The 19,634-nt window shown below is 45.2% G+C and overlaps 1 protein-coding gene across 5 annotated transcripts; it reads right to left on the bottom strand.

Annotated features, from left to right (window-relative positions):
• Window positions 1-1,995: 1,995 nt before the first annotated feature.
• On the bottom strand, window positions 1,996-19,375 carry LAYN (layilin). 5 transcript variants are annotated; one of them, XM_014540958.1, is made up of 8 exons: window positions 18,461-19,375; window positions 16,796-17,093; window positions 10,698-10,855; window positions 7,772-7,804; window positions 7,079-7,162; window positions 5,049-5,112; window positions 4,730-4,832; window positions 2,659-2,872 (listed from the first exon to the last, which is right to left on the bottom strand). In XM_014540958.1, the coding sequence occupies exons 1-8, from the start codon at window positions 18,558-18,560 to the stop codon at window positions 2,753-2,755; spliced, it is 960 nt and encodes a 319-aa protein (XP_014396444.1). In that variant the 5' UTR covers window positions 18,561-19,375; the 3' UTR covers window positions 2,659-2,752. The 5 variants fall into 5 exon arrangements, with proteins under 5 accessions (XP_014396437.1, XP_014396439.1, XP_014396447.1 ...); XM_014540951.1 differs by lacking the exon at window positions 5,049-5,112 and having other exon boundaries at window positions 1,996-2,872; XM_014540953.1 differs by lacking the exons at window positions 5,049-5,112; window positions 7,772-7,804 and having other exon boundaries at window positions 1,996-2,872.
• Window positions 19,376-19,634: the final 259 nt, after the last annotated feature.

Genomic DNA, 19,634 nt, shown 5'->3' with positions numbered 1-19,634 from the left:
CATCTTCTATTGTGTGTGTCACAGTGGGAAAACCCTGGCAACTATGGTCTTAAATGATGAAACAGGTTTACTACATTTTTATGCTAAATATGTTTTATATTTTTTTTTTCATCTATTGTGTGTGTCACAGTGGGAAAACCCTGGCAACTATGGTCTTAAATGATGAAACAGGTTTACTACATTTTTATGCTTTTAAATATGTTTTTATTGATTTTTAGAGAGAGAGAAAGGGAAAGAGAAAGAGAGAAAAACATTGATGAAAGAGAATCATCGATTGGCTGCCTCCTGCATGTCCCCCACTGGGGATAGATCCCAAGACCTGGGCATGTGCCCTGACTGGGAATCCAACTGGCGACCTCTTGGTGCATGGGTCAATGCTCAAGCACTAAGCCACAGCGGCCAGGCAGTTTACTACATTTTCAAACAATACCTAGATCAACTCAATGTCCAATTTGAACATAAACACTTAATAAACGTTTGTTAGTGAAGTGTAATTGTCAGAGATAGAAATGGAGTTGGATAAATTCAGGCTAGTAAATCTGAGGAGGAAAAGGAATGGATTAATTTAAATGCAGGGTAGGTAAGATTGGCTGCACAAAAACCTAGAAGGGAGAAATCTGTGCAGGAAACACAGGAACGGCAAAGAGAAGGTGCTGAAGGAGTCACTCCTATTATAACCTTTAAGAATGGGTCTTTTCCAGGTTTTAGTGGCATAATTAAAGCAAGTCGTTAACACAATTCACCAGCTTCCTTTACTTGTTACTACTCTTCCTTCTTCCTAGGCGGTGGGAGTGCTTTTCCAACTAAAATAGTAATTAATCACCTCCCCCAGCAGGTGCAGTATGAGAAACAGGTCCTACAGACTTTTGAAATACGCAGGCTATTTTACATCAGTCTGAACGATGAATTGTTCATCCCTTCAACAAGAATTGATTGTCTGCTCTGTGCAAGGTGCTGCCCTGGCTGTAGGAGGGACAATGCTGACAGGGCGGATAGCATCCCTACCCTCAGGGAATTTGCATAGTGGCCAGAGTCGAGGGACCCTGAGGGGGATAAAGGCACAGATCACAGAGCCAAGATGTATGAAGCAAAATGGGGACTTCAGTATTTTAGAGCAGCGGTTCTCAACCTGTGGGTCGCGACCCCTTTGGGGGTCGAACAACCCTTTCACAGGGGTCGCCTAAATACATCCTGCATATCAGATATTTATATTATGATTCATAACAGTAGCAAAATTACAGTTATGAAGTAGCAACGAAAATAATTTTATGGTTGGGGGTCACCACAACATGAGGAACTGTACTAAAGGGTCGCGGCATTAGGAAGGTTGAGAACCACTGTTTTAGAGCCACGAATTAGTCCTTCAGACCATGAGGTCACTGTTTTTGCTTGAAATGTTGTAACTCCACAGAATACACTCCCCCGAAGCAGATGTAAATGATGTTTTTGTATCCACCCTGCTCCCTATGCCAGCAGGACAGGCCATTGAGCTGTGGTTACCATCCACTGCACTGGGTACAGCTCCGACCCAGACTAGTTCACTTTATCTAGTGTGGGGCTCCATGTGGGAGGCAAAGTTACAAACTCTTCAGAAATAATATGTACGAGGGATGGTGACAATAATAAGATCATTAAAGGGAGAGAGGGAGGTTGCTGGTGACTTAGATAATGGCCTTCAGACCTCCAAACGGTAAATGACGGATGTTAGGCCACGAAACCTTTCTCTGGATTTGAGCCCAAAAACATTGTCAGGTTCCTAAAACAAAAGGGAAGACTCATCGTCATGACCGGTAACCTTACGTCGATGCTGCTCGAGAACAAACACACAGACAGAACAACGTGCAGTGTGGGGCTGGGGACCCAAAGAAGCTGAGAAGCCGAGGTTCCAATTTCATTTTCAGTTTCCAAAATATTCCCCAGTTTGGATGTGGGGAGAAAGAAAGAAAGGTCCCGCGAGGCCACATGCAGAGGAAGGGCTGTCGGCCGCAGGCTGACTAACATTCGGCTTCCTGCTTTTTATTTGATTTGAGTCTGAAAAACACAGATACAAGAATGGCTGGTGCGCAGGCCAGCCCAGGCCAGCACATGAGGCTTTGAAATCATCTGTCGTTTCCGTCCCGCCCGGTGGTGATCCCAGGGCTGTAGGGATCTAGAGGAAGGAAAAAGACCTGGGGATGGGTGTCCTGGAGATGGGCGTCCCCAGTCCCGCAGCCCCCCGGGGGCCCTGCCGAGGAGAGAGAGCGCTGTCCCTGACTGGTCTGCTACAAGCAATCAACTGTCAGATTTCCTACTCTGCCCCAGGCCTGGGCAAGCTGCTTTCTCACCGGACAGAGCTGGTGCAAGGCTGGGATAAGGATGCAATAGCGGTGAAGGGGCCACATGCTCACCCCAGGCCTGGGTCGAGCACTTTCATAGGCCTTCTGAGTGTTTTCCTTATAGAGAATAGGAGGCTGTTGCTTCTCCTTTCTTTCCCATTCTTGTCCGTTCGCGTGTCGTTCCCGGGTCCTAATAACCATAGATTTCATTTTCCACCCACCCACACTCCTTGCTCCTCCCCAGTCGGTGGTCTGGAGAGAACTCGTAAATGTCATTGGTCACAAAGCCGCTCTCGATGCTGGCCAGGGTGACGAACCCGCTCTCAGACGGGTTCACAGCCCTGTGGTCGGAGTCACAGGACATGTCCTCGGGAGTGGCTTCTCCCGAGCACCCTCGGAATGAAATGTTCTTCAGGTCCGGCCGGGTCTCGGCCAAATCAGCTTCGCTTTGTTTCCGGATGACGCTGTAAACCTCCAGGTCCGGGCTGAGCCCGGGGCCGGGCGAGGGCCAGATGGTGCGCGGCTCCTTCGTGCTGGGGTCTGGCTGCTCCCGTGTCCTAGGAGAGAAGACAGGGCTGAGTTTTCAGACGCGGGGACTGCAACCATCCCTGTGCCTGACCATCCCTGTGCCCGCTGGCCGGGCCGGAGGCCGTCCTGGGCAGGCACAGCTGTGCTTCTCACCTGCCTGACTCCACAGTCAGGCATCTGCAGGGCGAGGGGGAACAAAACAGGGGCGTGTTGCTAGGTTCAAAGCGACTGTAAATCTACCACTCACTGCTGCGGGAGCATGGAACAGAGGTGTCTGTCCTGGGACCTTCCAAGCCCCCAAAGCGTCCATGATAGAATGGGATGGGGAGAGATTTCACTTAAAAAACAACAACCCTCTTCTCTAAGTGAAAAAGGCCAGTCCTTCAATTCTAAGTGTAGGAAAATAAACAAGAATAGAATTAGTAATATCTCTGACTTGATCAACAAGAGAAATCATAGATATTTTTGTGATTTCATGATTTTATAACATCACAGTAATAATAGATGCCTTAAAATAACTTCAAAATGATAATAATTACACCCACCACTACATAAAGAAGCATCAATCAAGGAGGACATGTATTACTGTATCACATTCTTTTGGGGAAATACTTTGCTAAACTACATATTCGTATAATCGCTTTCTTTACATCCAATGCATTTTATTTTATGCATTGAAAAAATATTTTTCCAGGAAGGAATCGCTAGGTTTCACCAGACCAGGTGAGGTGCTAAATAGGCAGAGGAAGGAAGAGAAATCAAGAACCAATCGCAGAATAAGCAGCCGTAAAACACAATTGTAATTTTTTAAACTGAATTCAATTTTTAGATGAAAAGGAATTAACTAGTAAAAATGAGCACAGTAATAAGAGCGAACATTTTTGAGTGCTTACTATATGCCCATTCTGCCTGTACTAACTGCTTTGATGCTAATAATTCTCTAAGGAAGTCGTTATTAAATGCAGCAGGTTCTAGACTCTTACTCAATCATCTTAAATTGGTCATCAAAGGGCGTCACATCTGAAACTGGACCTTCGTTTTCCTGTTGTAGAGTGGGCACACCAGCCTTCTCCTCTGTGTACCAGGACAATGGGGGAAAAGGTAGCTGGGAAGCTCTGGGCATCTCAAAAGTGTGGCACATGATCCATCAGTGGAGTGGCCCTAGGCCAGTGATGGCGAACCTATGATATGCGTGTCAGAGGTGACACGCGAACTCATTTTTTTGGTTGATTTTTCTTTGTTAAATGGCATTTAAATATATAAAATAAATATCAAAAATATAAGTCTTTGTTTTACTATGGTTGCAAATATCAAAAAATTTCTATATGTGACACGGCACCAGAGTTAAGTTAGGGTTTTTCAAAATGCTGACACGCCGAGCTCAGAAGGTTCGCCATCACTGGCCTAGGCTATTAGTGTAGGTGTTTTGTAGCAGTCTACAATTGCTATTCAGTGGAAAGAAAAGCCAACTAAAAGTATTTGGGTATTTCATTTTGAATAGAATGATTCAGTTTCAGAGGTTTGCCAGAATGTTCTGAAAGAGATGTTTTCCATGTGGCTCACTATTCACTCCTCCACTCACTCAACAAACACTTTGGAGTGAGAGCGTGGGTTTCTGAGAGCACTTGGCTGAGTGGATGCAGAATAACACAGTTTCAACCCTCAAGCCATTTAAAAAAAATGAATGAATGCAAGATCACTCTCAACCACAGCTAAGCACAAATGCTTGGTACTTCAGAATGCCTAAAGCACGGCAGAGAATTTACTCTCAAAACTGCAGTGGTGTTTCTCTTGTTACTGCCATGGTTTTTAGTTAAATAAATAGGGCAGTGTCCAAACCTGAGAGTTCAGAAGACAAAAGTTTGCATGACCAAGGTTTTACTTGCCTCCTCCTCCAGATCCAAAACCAGCAGACAACTGTGGTAACCAGCAGGAGGAGGAAGAGGGGGATGCCGGGCACTAGGAGGTAGACAAGGTTCCAGGCAGCTTCTGAAAAGAAAAATGCACGGTATCCGCATTAATGATGTTGTTCTGTGCTTCGAAACAGGCTTTAAAAAGCATAATCCACATAATCGACACAGAGTATTCCAAAGAGCATCTCCTTTCAAAAAATGAGTCTTTTCTCCCTGTCCAATTATCCTAGGTAACAGAGAAGTTTAAAGTTTGGGTCTCATACAATAGCAGAAGGGCAGTTTGGGTAATCACATTTTTTTTCCAGTTGAAAGATATTCTCTCTTCTTGTCCTTCCTCTCCCTTAACGAAGAAGGGGCTGTTAGGCGGTGTGGATGTTCCCAAGGCGGGGCGAGGGAGAGGGAGGAAGGAGAGACAGTCACAGGAAGCACGCGATTCAGACTGCAGAATCTTCCCAACATTTCTAAGACTAACTGGATCCAGTTGGGCCCATGAGCAGTGACTTCTTCTGTCCTTTAAGTCTTAGAACCAGAGAATTTTCTTTCAAGGGGCTTTGGGAGGATCAAGGATTGGGGACTGACCCCTTCCCTAGTCCGACTGGTCCAAGATTCTCATCCATCCAGAGGCTGTTGCTTTGTTTTTCCACAGAATCTGTTACACACACACACACACACACACACACACACACACACACACTTTAAATACCACCTTAATAACAAAGAGCAATAAAAATGCCACCCATCTTTGCATAGCACTGTGTACTTTTACCCAACATTTCCTTATATTATCTGTTGTAGAATAACACACTTGATTGGCCTTTGTCCCTGGTTCCTGGGAGGAAGGGGCTCTAAATCTTTGGAATTTCTCAGGTAATAAGAATGATTGTTATTCACGAGGCCCTCAGACCACATCAGAGTGGATGCTGACAGGGATGTCTCACAATGGGGCTGGTGGGAAGGCAGTGGGGCCTGGAGATTGAGCTCAATGACATGGCCAATGATCACATCAGTTATGCTAATGTAATGACACCTCAGTAACACTTCTCACACCAAAGCTCAGTGGAGCTTCCTGGTCGGTGAACACACTGATGTGTCAGGAGCATGAGAAGGCATCCAGACTCTAACAGAGAGAGGACAGGAGCTCCCCGTTTGGGACCTTTCTAGACCTCACCTGATGTGTTTTTCTTTTGGCTGGTCCTAATTTGTATCCTTTATAATAACATGTAGTCATAAGTATAGCATTTTCCTGAGTTCTATGAGTTGTTCCACCAAATTAACGAACCTGAGGGAGTGGTTGGCACCCCCTGGATTATATCAGTTGGATAGAAGTGCAGGTGGCCTGGGGATCCCAGAACTTGTGGCTGATGTCTGAAGTGAAGGCAGTCTTGTTGGGGCCTGAGTCCTTAACCTGTAGGGTTGTGCTAACTTGGAGGGCTAGAGTCAGAACTTAATCACCATATCACAATATCCTATTTTATTTTATGGACACAGTTTCTCAGGTAGTGAGAAAAACATTATTACTTCCATTATGCAAATGATTAAACTGAAGCACAGAGAACTTGTGGTTTTTTTTAAAGTTGCCCAGTGACAAAAACCCAAATTTCCCTCTTAAAATTCAAGGTGGAGCCCCCGTCTGGTGGCTCAGTTGGTTGGAGCATTGTCCCACACACCAAAAAGGTTGGAGGTTCGATTCCCAGTTAGGGCACATGCCTAGGTTTCTGGTCAGTCCCCAGTTGGGGTGAGTACATAAGGCAACCAATCAATGTTTCTCTTTCACATCAATGTTTCTCTCTCAAATCCATAAACTAATCCTGGGGTGGGGATAACAAAACAATAACAACTCAGAGTGGAGTCCAGGTTGAAAGTCCATTAGCACTCCAACTCATCACCACATTTCCTTTTATCTTTTATGATTTAACTTTTAAAAGGTTTTTGTCCATTTCCTTTATTTGTTTCACAATTAATATTCATCATGGATAGTATGCAGCATGGTCTGCGACTCTCTGCTCTTATTTCCCTACATTCATTCTCAGTCCTGCCCCATCACCCGCCCCAGGACTTCTGGGTGGTTCCCAAGGCTCCATCTTCATGCAGATTTTTCCTCCCCTGCAGTCTAATTTCCCCTATTGTCTTAGGACAGCTCCATCAGCATAGTTCACTGATGAAAGCTAACATTTGATGCAGTTTTTGCAAAGTCACAAATGCCCTGTCTAGTTCCATTGTTAGGTAGCTATGGGATGGAAAAAAGTAGGAAATGTAACTGTGGGTACTGTGTGATCAAGGGAGTCCCGTTATCTATTTTTCCCAGGAGAGTTCTGTATATACCTTTGTTTTCTTTAAATGTTTCTCTGACATCTTCTTTCTCTGTGTTTTCTGGAAGTATGGGTGTGGCTGGCTTTGTCCTTTCACCTGGAAACAGACACATGAACTTGAGAACCTGGAGAAAGGCATCGGAACACAGATACTCTCTGAAATCCTACCAGGTTCAAGGTGGAGTGCCAAAAGGCAGTAGCAATTTGACCACTGCCGTTTATAGACACAGGACAAGGGTAGACTTTGCTGGGATAGAGGTTTAATTGTCTTTTTCTTTCTGGTGAGACTCTTGCTGCCAAGAATCACGTACTGCAACAACCAGCAGGTGGTTGGCATTGAGGCACATACTGTGCGCAGGTGCTAAGGGAAGAGTCAATGACTCATTTCTAGGGCCAAACATGATCAGGTTGGCCCACTTGTTTAAACAGATGAGCTATTCCTTTCATATTGTCAATCATGACAAGTAACATCTCAAACTGAATTTTCAACGGTTCCTTTTCAGCTTTGAGAGAAACAGACAATGTTAGAGAGCGAGACTCTCCACGACTCGCCATGGCTGGATATGGCATATACCTGTTTAAATGTTCTGGGTTAACAATGATCTTTCTGTTGAATAATCTGGACTAAAGATCATATGGTTCTAAACCTATGAAGAAGGGCTGTGAAATAGCCCAAATTAGCCCAAACCTCAAAAGACAGGCTTACCTCCCAGCCCCGTAGAAGGAACTGTTGGTTCCTCTGTGGCAGAAAGAAACAAAAATGAAAATAATAACTACATTTCCATGCCGCCTTAATGAAATTGGCATCCAGTTATTTGCTCATTCAGTCACCAACAAACCATCTTCGTTATGAAGTTAGTTAACCGGATCACTTGGGCACAAAGACTAGCCCTCCCCCAGCTTTGCTTGTGCACTTTTTTTTTCTTTTTTAAAAAGTATTTTTAAATTTTTAAATATGAGATTACCAAATATACACAAAATAGAAAGACTGGTATAATGAACCTCTATGTACCATCGTTAGCTGCAATTCTTATCAACATATGGCTAAACTAGTTTCAGCAATAATCCTTCCCCACTACATTCAGGCCTGGGTTATTTTAAAGCAATCCAAGATGTCTTAACAATTCCTATTGGGATGCTTTAGAAAGCAACAGACAATGATCTCCACGCAGTGGAACTAGTTGGGGGGCTAAGTAGTCTACTGGCCAGCCCCTAGGTAGAGGCTGGTGGTCTAGAACTGAGTCATTTTACATATTTCAAAGAACCTCAGGAAAGTCAGGTTGCACAGACAACTTATAGCAAATGTGTGTACTCTCTTCTGGCAGTCACTCTCGGATGCCAACCCGATGGTCTGGGGCTCATGGGGATGGGGTCCTCAAGGGCAAGATTTTAGAATTCACAGTCCTATGGCCAGGATGTCGAAGCTACTCAGAGAGAAAACTTTTAATCGTCTTCTCATCAGTTCAGGAATTTATAGAGATGACTCAAATCCATTAATTTATTTAAAAAAACATTTATACAGTGCATGTCATATGACAGAAATATCATCATGTTCTAAGTGTTTTCTAAGACAAACAAATTATCCTGAAAACAGCCTCATGAGGTAGGTGCTATTATTACTCTGATTTTGTACATGAGGAAGCCAAGGTACAGGGAGATTATATAACTTGACCAAATCCCTCAGCTATTAAGTAATAGCTGAACTGGGATTTGAAACAATAAATTCAAATAAAAATTAAAATTATAAGGAGACAAACTATGCTAGGTAATGGAGATAACATAGCAAATGAGAAATAGTCCCATCCTTCTAAGGCTCTTACACTCTACAATTTGGCCATAAAATATAGAAATACAGGACAATATTAATAGATATTGATAAATAAAAATAAATGTTTTAATATTAATAAATATTTTTTAAAATTTTGTAATGTTACATTATAATACAAAGTATACTCAATAACGTTACATGATCTACTCATTTTCCTGTCTTTCTGTGGTTTAATCCACTGTGCAAACCTGCAGCAGTCAGCATATTTATGCAGCATTTGCTCCAGTCCTGCAGTGTGTCTGCAATGCATCGCCTGTGATGAATTATCTCTGTTTTTCACTGAACCTGCCTATGCCTTTAGCATACCCAGAAGTAATCAAGTGTGCAGATCCGGCTAGTATGCCCCCTACTCTATGTGGTCATGTTGTCAAATGCAGCTTGGGATGTTATTCAATCAGTCCCTTGCCACGCTGGCATAATGAGTGGTGTGCCATCCTGTTTGAACCACACTGGATGAACTTTCCCTAATCCACCAAGTGCAGGGATTAATTGGTCAAACATGTATATTTCCAGACCTCATGCCAAACATGTAGGGAGGGAGCCAAACTTGTAAATAGGCCGTTAAAGTAATGGGTGTGTGAGGAGCTATGATCCTCATGGGAGGATCACCTAACCTAGTTTGAGGGGCCCTGGAAGGTTCCCCGAGGAAATTATCATTTTTTAAAAATTTATTATTTTGAAGTAATTTCCAATTTATAAAAATTTGCAAGAATAGTACAAATAATTTTCATATATTCTCCACCCAAATGTTATAATTTTATCATATTTCATTTATTTACTTATTCTTTTTAATCTCTCTTCTCTCTCTCTTGCTTTCATTGCTCTGAAAGGTGACCTGCTAAGACAGCCTCCAACTTTGCAATCACCTGCCTAAGACAACTCTGCATGGGAGTTAGGGAAACAGGTTTCTGGGAAACATAATTCACTTGAGAGGGTGGAAAGAAAGAAAAGAAACCTTTTAGCAGAAAAAGCATAGTCCAATTCAAACAATTAAAAGATGATAGGATTACCTAGTAACCAACTAGAACTAAGTCATTCTCCTATCAGGAAAGGATGCAGAATTGGAGCCAAGCAGTTGGCTTCATGGAGGTGAGAAACTTGAGAGACAGATCAGAACTCACTTCAAGTTTAGATCCAAGCCAGTTATAATGGAGGAGTGTGGGAAACTCCAGCACAATGAGACTACAGTCTTAGAGTCCAAACCCTTGACAGACCTAGGAGCAAATGCCCGTTGCATTTGCAAGGTACATATAGAGGGTGGTCTGGGAGTTCAAGCTCATCAATGTGTCTACCCTTTGCCCCAAACCAGATAAATTGGTGTATTTTATCATCTACTGCCTCAGGTCACAATTCTGTTTCCTTAAAGCCCCAGAAAATAATCTCACATGGCTGTTAGAAGACTTGTAGGAACAATGGCCAGTTTCTTTTCCTATTTCTTCTTTATTCCAAGCTCCTACAGCCAACATCACATGTGGAAAGAATAAGAATTTGTAATTGTCCACTTAGAGAACTTTCTGTTTCCCGAAGTTCTCATAATTCTTGCTTTATTATACATAAATTAGACCCTTTCTTTTCTTCATCTCTCTCTTAGCATCTGATACCCCTCTCCTTTGCTAGTGCTATTCCTCAAGGAGGAAGGCTCTCTACATTTCCCTTTCCAAGGATTCCCAATGTTTGACATTGCTGGCATGTGCAACACACTTTCTTGGAGACCACATAATAAATTCTTGGAACCAGCAGCTGCTCATGAAATGAGAGAGGAAGTTGAGAGATTCAGCCACCTAACTTGGGAGAGGATCATTACCATCGGAGTATTTGCAAATGAAATTGTTCTTCATGTTGCATCGGTCGTCATTCCACTGGAACATATAGGGGCCCCCGATGCCGGTGGGTGCAGATGGCTGATGGTACATGACTACGCAGACCTCGCTGCCACAGGAAGGCTCATCCACATACCAGTTCCTGTAGGAAAGGGGTCAACAGTGGAGGCAATTGGAGAAGGATACCAGCAGCCTTCAAAGCCTTTGTTTGTCCATCAAATCCTACTGAGCCACGAACTTAAGACTCTGCTTCAAGAACACTATACAGAAAAAGGGAGGAATTGAAGTACCGCCAGGCTTTCTAATATGGACAGCACAATCAATCATCTGACATTTGCCACAACCTTTTTGCAGGAAGGAAGGAATATATTACCATATGATTTCTGCGAAGTAATTATGGGGGGGGGGCGGGGCTAGCAGCGCATTCTGAACAATCTTATTTATTGCTTGCTTTTCGATAACTGGGTTTGTTTTTCTTCTTTTATAAGTCGGATGTGCTGAGAAGAGGCATGACTCATCTCATGTCCTGCTCCCATCTCCTCACACTTTTTAATTGGCCATAACTGACTTTTCCAGCCCTGGGAAGACTTTCCAAAATATAGAGGCTGTCAAAGCGGGTGAGGGGGTGGGGACAAGAGCAGAGGGCCCACATAGTCTCCAGTTGTTTCCTGCTCCTCAGGCTGATGAGCCCCTTGGTTGGCCTTCACTGCTAGATTTCTTGTCTTGGTCTCCCTGGCTCCTGGGTAGGATGCATTAGCAGCCTCAGCTTCCCTATCCAGTGCTACTTGGAATTAAATGGCACTGCCACCCAGCTGGATACGTGGGTGCCAGGTTTTGGATTTCACAAAGCGTCGAAGTGCTCTGAGCACCCACCCCATGCACTGGCTATGGGCTGGCTCTAGTCTACCTGATTACGCACCTGAGCTGTTCCCTTCCAGCACTCAGAGCTTGCCCTGATGCTCAGATTATTACTGGGCCCTGCGGCTCTGCCTACCCTTATCAGAGCCTCTCCTTAGGAAACAGCTATGAGTCAGGTCACCTCATAGCACCCCATTATGGCTCTGCTCAGTGTTGTATTCCATCCACCAAAAGGAAGATCCTTTGCTGCACCCACTGAGTTTTATGTGCCTGGACAATAGCTGGCATTGCAATACCACTGGATACTATGCCTGGATCCTCTGCTCCTCATTAGTTACCTCCAGGCCATTTTCCAACTCCGTGGGTGGGCCTCCTACACTGACTTGCCATTGGCCTTATGGCTTTCCACTGGCCTTATGGCTTTATGTTATTTCATCTCACAGGTGATAGACTAGATGGAATGTTATACCTGGCACCTGGTTTCAAGCTGAGCCTTCCCTGATAGAAGGAGAGGCTAGGTTCCAAGGAGGAAGGACCCTGCAACACCATGGCAGCTGCATGTGGTGATCATCTCCTCTGTTCTCCCAAAGGGGCCTACAGCCATTTACTCAAGTAGCCATGCAGTGGGAGAAGAGGAAACCCAACTATTATAGAGACTGCTGGACACAAGGTGCAAGTTGATATTGAAGCCCAAAGACTCGAAGTGACACCAAGGCTGCCCATTAGAGTGGGCGCATACTGAGGCCAGGTATCAAGTGAAATTCTGGCCCAGGACCAGCTCACAGGGGGACCCATCCAGTGGTCATTTTCGAGTCCCCAAATATACAAATTGAAAGCCTATAGGCTTTCATAGCAGAGAAGGTCAAGTGGAAGCCTCTGAAACTACACTCTTCCCAACCCTATTCAAGATAGTAAGTAAACACAATAACTTATCCAGGAGAAGATGACAGAAAATAGTGGCATCCCTAAAGACTTAGAGACTGCAAGGGTGGTATTCCCCATCACATCTCTGTGTAATTCACTAGTCTGCAGCAAAGCAGGCAGGTCCTGAAGGAGAAGACTGGAGTAGTGCAAACTGAACCAAGAGGAAGCCTCAATTGCAGCTGCTTTGCTGTATGTGGTATCTTTACTACAGCAGGTTAACATGCCCTTGGTACCTGGTATGCAGATCTGGTGAACACATTTTTTTTCATCTTTATCAGGAAAAGAATCAGAAACAGTTTGTATTTATTTGGAATAGACAACAGTAGACACTCCAGTCTTCCCTCAGGACTACACTAATTTTCCTGCCCTCTGTCCTAATATGGCATGAAGAGACCTGAGCAGCCCAGACATCTTGCAGAAAATCATGCTAGTCCATTACATTGCTGACATGCTGAGTGAAGCAGATGAGCAAGGAACAGCTAGTAAATTGAGACTTGGTACGATTCATGTGCTCCATGGGTTAGAGCTAAACCCTATGACGATTCAGGAACCTGCCACTTCATGAAAATGTATAGGTGTCTAGTGATCTAGGGAATGCCAGAACATCCCTTTCAAATGAAAGGATTTAAAGCAGTAATTTGAAGCATCTTGCAATAACTTGAAGAAAGAACCGTGGCATTAGTAGGTCTCCTTGGGTTCTAGAAGCATATTTCACACCTGGAAATACAGCTCTGGTCCCAAAACCAGCTGACACAAAAGACAGCTGGCTTTGAGTGGGATCTAGAGCTGAAAAGGACCCTGAAGCAGGTCTAGGCTGTGGTGCAAAGAGACTTACCACTTGGGCCATATGATCAAGTAGACCCTGTTATTAGAGGTATCAATGGTGGGAAAAATAATGCCATGTAGAATTTGTGACAAGCCCCAATGAGAGAATCACAAGGCAAATCCCTAGGATTCTGTAGCAAGGCTTTGTCATCTACAGCTGAGAAAGAACCACCTGGCTTGCTACTATAAAATGAGCACAAAGAGATCATTCAATCCAACTTGTCCATCATGAGTGAAGCACTGTCAGACACATATAGTCACAGGCCGGGCAGGCCTGGAATCAATCCATTATAGATGGAAGATATATATGACTGAAGGGCATTGTATGAGTAGGGTAAAGAGCACTGTATGAATAGGTAGAGCAGACTGCCATGACATCTACCACTGTTGTACTAGTGTCTCTTTCTCAGCTTACACCTATGGCTCTATAAGGGAATCCCTTGCGATGACTAGCTGATAGAGGCAGCCTAAGCTTGGTTTGTGGATAAGTCAGCCAAGTATGGCGTACAGCTCCAAATGGATAACAGCTGCACTACAGCCCCACTCAGAGGTGGTCTTGAAAGGTCAAGTGTTAAGAGGACATCCTTCCAATGTCCAGAGCTTAGTTGGTAGTTAGTGGAGGTTAGAAGAGAGAAGGACTCAGGGGTAGGGCAGAGAGCTTGGCCAGCTGATCAGGGGAAAAAGCTTTCTAAAAGGAGAAAGAGTATAAGATTGGGGACAAGAAGCTATTGGATGGAGTGTTATGAGTAGACATATGGGAATAGGCATAAAGTATGAGACTCTGTTATATGTTAAAGCCCACCAGAAAGTATCTAGCATGGAAGAGACCCTTAACAACGAGGGAGACAAAATGACTTGGCCAGTTGACGTCAGCTAGTCTGTTGTCAGCTGCCCCAGTGCTGGTGCAATAGATACACACGAGAGTAGCCATGGTGGCAGGGATGAAAACTGCATGGGCTCAACAGTATCGGTCCCCACTCTTCAAGGACCATCTAACCTGCTGGCAATAGAGACCAGTGCTAAGTCCCTGAAAGAGTACCAACCCTAGGAGACCAGCAAGTTGACTAAAATGGACTCCTTCCAGTGACTCATTTTGACCGGAATAGACACACAGCCTGGGTGTGGGTTTGCCTTTCCTGCCCCAGGGCCTTAGTCAGCATCACTATCCAAAGGGTTACACACACAGTATCTGATCTACCAGCACCGTACCCCAAGTAACATCTCATCAGACCACAGGATCTACTTTATAGCAAAGGAGTGGGAGTAGGCACCTGGCCATGGGATTTGCTAATCATCTCATATATTCACTATCCTGAAGCTGCCAGCTTGACAGAGTTATGGAAGAGTCATTGAAAACAAAGCTTGAAGCACTAGTTTAGAGGCAGTACTTTGTGAGAACAGGGCATCCTCCTCCAAGATGCAGCATACACTTTGAATCAATGACCTTTGTATCGTCCTGTATCCCCAAGAGTAAGACTACATAGGTCTGGGAGCCTAGGGATGGAAGCAGAAGAAGCCCTGATTACTATCACTGGTAGTGGCCCAGTTGGAGAATTTGTACTTATTGTCTCTGCAATGCTGGGCTTTGTGAGTTTAAAGGTCCTGGGACCCAAAGGGTACCCATTAGAAGATACAGCAAAAGCCTTATTGAACTACGAGCTTTGGTTGCCACCTGGGCACTCTGGGGTCCCTGTGTCCAGGGACCAGCAGGTAAGAAGACTATTATCTTGGCAAGGGGTAACTCACCCTAATCATGAGGAGGAAGTACTTCTGCTATTCCACATTATGAGCAGAGAGAAATATGTATGGCACGCAGATGGTCTATTTGGATACCTGTCAGTACTCATATGCCTAATTTTGATGGTAAATGGAAAAGCCTCCTAGTCCCTGAGCAGAGGGGGCAGGGAATCTGGACTGGATAGCAGAGGAGGGAGATGCAGTGGTGAGAAGTGCAGTTCATCTGATTAACCTCCCCTTTTAAGTTTCTCCCAGGAAAAGAAGCCCATGAGGATCCTGAAGGAGGTACTCCTAGAACTTAGATGAAGATGTGGATCTGATCAGCATAATGGGCAGACTTTCATAGATGCTGACATGCTGTCTTAAATGTAATAGGTAAAGAAGATATATTTTAACTTTCATTCTTTTTATTGATAATGAGTTTAAACTTTTTTTTATTATATGATTGTTTACCAGTTAGATTTTGTATTTTCTGAAATGTCTGCTTAGGTCCTTTGCCTCTTTTTTTTTTTTTAATATATTTTATTGATTTTTTACAGAGAGGAAGGGAGAGAGATAGATAGTTAGAAACATCGATGAGAGAGAACCATTGATCAGCTGCCTCCTGCACATCTCCTACGGGGGATGTGCCCGCAACCCAGGTAAATGCCCTTGACCAGAATCGAACCTGGGACCTTTCAGTCCGCAGGCCGACGCTCTATCCACTGAGCCTCTTTATCTTTTGGGGTTTTATTAACTTACTAGAGGCCCGGTGCATGAAATTCATGCAGGGGGTGGAGGGGTGGGGGAAGGGTGTCCCTCAGCCCAGCCTGCACCCTCTTGCAATCCGGGACCGGGACCGCTGGCTCCTAACTGCTCGCCTGCCTGCCTGATTGCCCCTAACCCCTCTGCCTGCCTGCCTGATCACCCCAACTGCTCCCCTGCCTGCCTGATCGCTCCTAACTGCTCATCTGCCTGCCTGATCGCCTCTAACTGTCTCTGCCTCGCCCCCGCCACCGCGGCTTCTTTGAGAAGGATGTCCAAAATGATGTCCAGAAGGTCATTCGGCAGTCTGGTCTAATTAGTATATTATGCTTTTATTATTATAGATGTAAACTTTCAGTGTTTTATTGACTTTTATATAAGCTCATAAAATATACTCTTTGTTAAATTTTCTACAATTTTTCCAGTCTTATGTCTGCCTTTTAATTTGATATTTTTTGATGTTTGTCACTGCATTTCTTGGGGTGGGGGTGGAGGCGATGGCAACACCATGGTGCCAGGGGAGGGCATGGGTTTAGGAAGGTTCTCTAAACTGCAGGCTCCCTTAAGCCCTCTCTTGCCCAATCCATAGAATTAGATCTTGTCCATCATTATGATTCCCTGTGGTCTGGAAATCTACCTTCAGTATTAGCCCCATAGACCTTCCATCTCTCACTGGAGTTCTAGTCTGAAAAGCCAGGTAGCCAGAATGATTGACTGCAAGCATTGCATGCCATTGGAACAATGCTTTGGGGCCATACCCTCCAGAAGAGAGTTCTCTGGATAAGAGCTGGGCTCAGATCAAGGCTGACTCACCACCTTCACTACACTGTTTTAGTCAGCACTATTCTGCTGCCCTCTCTTCATCGCTGTTGCGGCTGTTGCCTGGGTCGGCCTCCTCCTCCTCTTCCTCCTCGCTGATCTGGCACCGTGGGCCTAACCTGCCTCCGTTTGGAGTTGTGTCAAGTGTGTTAGCCACTGTGGGTTCCACATTTACCTGAATGTTGATATGCTGCCATCCATCCAAGTGTAAAGGTCCTGGCAGGCTGTGCTGTTGCTTTGCTTCTCCTCACGCCTCCGGAGCCCAATCCAGAAATCGCCATCAGACGCCAGGAGGTTTTCAATGAACTTTTCTATCAGCCTCTGTTCATCTTCAGACTCAATGCTGACTAGCTGGCCCCCATCCCTCCGGCAGGCTGCTCTGGCCTCCTCAAAGTTCAGTCTTCGAGAAGCATCATGGAAGTAAAGGACTTTATAACAAGGTCTCTGTGTTCCTCCCCGGCAGACCGGCTGGCCTAGAAAAAAAATAATTCCAACCCATGTCAGTGAACCCAAAGTACACTAGAGCAGAGACTTGGAGGCATGCAAATGAAGCTGTCCCTAGGGCAGGCTTTCTGATGACTCATCAGTGGACTGTTGTAAGATCAGTTAGGGTTCTGAGAAAAGTTAATAGCCTGCCCGCAGGAGATGTGGTGAGTTAGACTATATCACGTAGGGACTCCATGTTTTGTTTGTCCCATCACTGCTTCCTGAACAGCAGATTTTTGGCTTTCCTCTAAAAGAGAGGTAGATGAAAACGTGTGGTGTCACGTAATGGCACACAAATCACTTTCATGCTATTAGGGAGTCTCAGGGGATAATGTGGCTTTTTAAAATTTTTTTTTACTTTTATTTTTTCTTACTTCTTTAGTGTTGCTTTAAGTGAGTTATCTGTTTGGTGCTTCCTTCAGGGAAGAGAGGCATTCTGAAATTGGGTGTGGACTTCTCTACCCTGGAGCCCTCTGCCCATGTGGCAGGACTCAGAATTCACCCAGTTTGTGCACCGCTCTGCTACTGATCTTGCCTAAACTCAACTAAGGTTAACTGAACTCTCACTATGTGCCATGAACTATGCTAAGGTTTTTTTTTTGTTTTTGTTTTTGTTTTACATTTACATACATCATTTATCTCATTGAACTCCCATAGTAAGTCCCTGATGTAGATATTGCTTATGCCCCATCTTACAGATGAGAAAACTGAGGCTTAGAGAAAGTAAAGAATTTGGCTAAGGCCACATAGCTATCAGCAGCATTGCCTAAGTCAGAGCCCTAATTATAAAGTCATGTCAGTAACCAGTGAACTGTATTACCCACTCCCCATTCCACAGTCAGGCATGTTCCATCTGCTTGACAGCTGAAGGGCAGAAGACCATCTGAGACAAGTAGATGGGATTCTACTGAGGAGCAAATAACAAATTGTTCACCAGTACACACCACTCTAGCTTGGGTCCCGGTGCCTGGAGCCTTGCTACCCCTGAAACATGAGCCTCATTACTCCTTTGTTTAATCATCATGTACTGAGTGTACTGGCTATGCCTAGCACTGTGGTAAGTGCTGGGAATATGGAAACAGATGCCAGTTCCCAGCCCACGGGAGCAGACAGCATCTGTTTCTGGATCCAGAGTCCAAGGGGAATCCCTTCCAGCGAAGAGCCAGATCCTGGGCCGTGGGTGTGACTTGTTGCATAAAGCAAGGGGTAACGGATTTTGGTTTGCAAGCCTCTTCCCAGCCCTCATGGAATGTTCTCACTTTCCTAACTTATTCTGCAGCTGTGCTGGGAGCCAGATAGCCTTCATTATTCTCCATCATGAGAATACAGTGCTACACGGGGACGGCGCACATACAGACAAATCCAGAAGGCTGTGATTTCTTATTTCCTATTTCTTCTTTCATTGCTTTGGTAGAGAAAGTCTCAATAAGCAGCCAGTTATAAAGAGTTTGCATCTTCTTTCTTTAGGTGTCATTCTGCTATTGCTAAATAAACCCGAATAGGACTGGTCCTCCAGAGAAATAGGAGGCCTCAGAAGTGGTATTTCACCAAAGAGGTATTCCAGAGAAACTGGGAACACTGGCCGGAAAGGCTGTGGCTGGGCTGCTGCCTGGGAGAAGACTGGGCCCGCTCGGCTTCAAGGAGTCCTTAGAGGTGGCTCCAAATGAGCAAAGGACAAATGCATGAGCCCTAGGCCCCCCAACTTACCCCCCCGGCCCCCAACTGGTCATCAGCAAAACAGAAGTTGTAGTTGATTCACTGGTAGTGCCCGCTGAACACTGTTGGATTATCAAGGAAAAAACATAACACCTGGAAGAATGTGGTCCAGCCTGGCCACACCTCCCAAGTCAGCAGGTGAGTGGCCCCCGAGGGCCAGAGCTGGCAGGAGGCCAAGGGCGCGTCTGGCTCCCCGGCCTCAGGAAGTGTCCAGCTCTTCTTTCTTGCAGGAAGGGGAAGCGGGGAGGGCCTTCTGTTCCCCTGGGCCGATGACAGAGCCCAAGCAGCCCAATTCAGTTCACCCTCCCCTTGGCCGCTCCGCACCCCACCCCGCCCGGAAACCAACTTTAGATGTTTTCAATCAGCTGTGCAAGCAGGAAACCAACTTTAGGATTTTTTCAATCAGCGGTGCCAGCAGGATAAAAGAGTGTGGGTTCCATTCAACTCTGTCCCTCTGGGGCCAGGCGGTCGCCTGCGAGGCGGGCCTGAGAAAGACAGGAGCGCGGGCCTTCTACCCCCACATGCAGAACGAATGCAAGAGGCAAGAAACCCAAGCACTGTACCTCCTCTGAGGTCCACGTCCGAGGCTGCAGACACGCGGGAGGAAGGAAGCAGAGAGTCACTCCTCAGAGTCAGGCGGGACTTGTCCCGAGCAAACTAGGCTTCTTCCCGATCTCCAAGCGCGTATTCCGAGCGCTGGATTCAGCCATCCCGCCCCCGCCCCCCAAAAGACCAGGAGTAACCGGCTAGGTTCCCGGGGCACAGCAGATCCGGAACCCCTACTGTACCCGCCCTCTCCTATCAGACCTTCC

The sequence above is a fragment of the Myotis brandtii genome, unplaced genomic scaffold, assembly GCF_000412655.1.
Source record: "Myotis brandtii unplaced genomic scaffold, ASM41265v1 scaffold1062, whole genome shotgun sequence".
Classification (NCBI taxonomy): Eukaryota; Metazoa; Chordata; class Mammalia; order Chiroptera; family Vespertilionidae; genus Myotis; species Myotis brandtii.
This window is presented reverse-complemented; position numbering and strand designations above follow the sequence as displayed.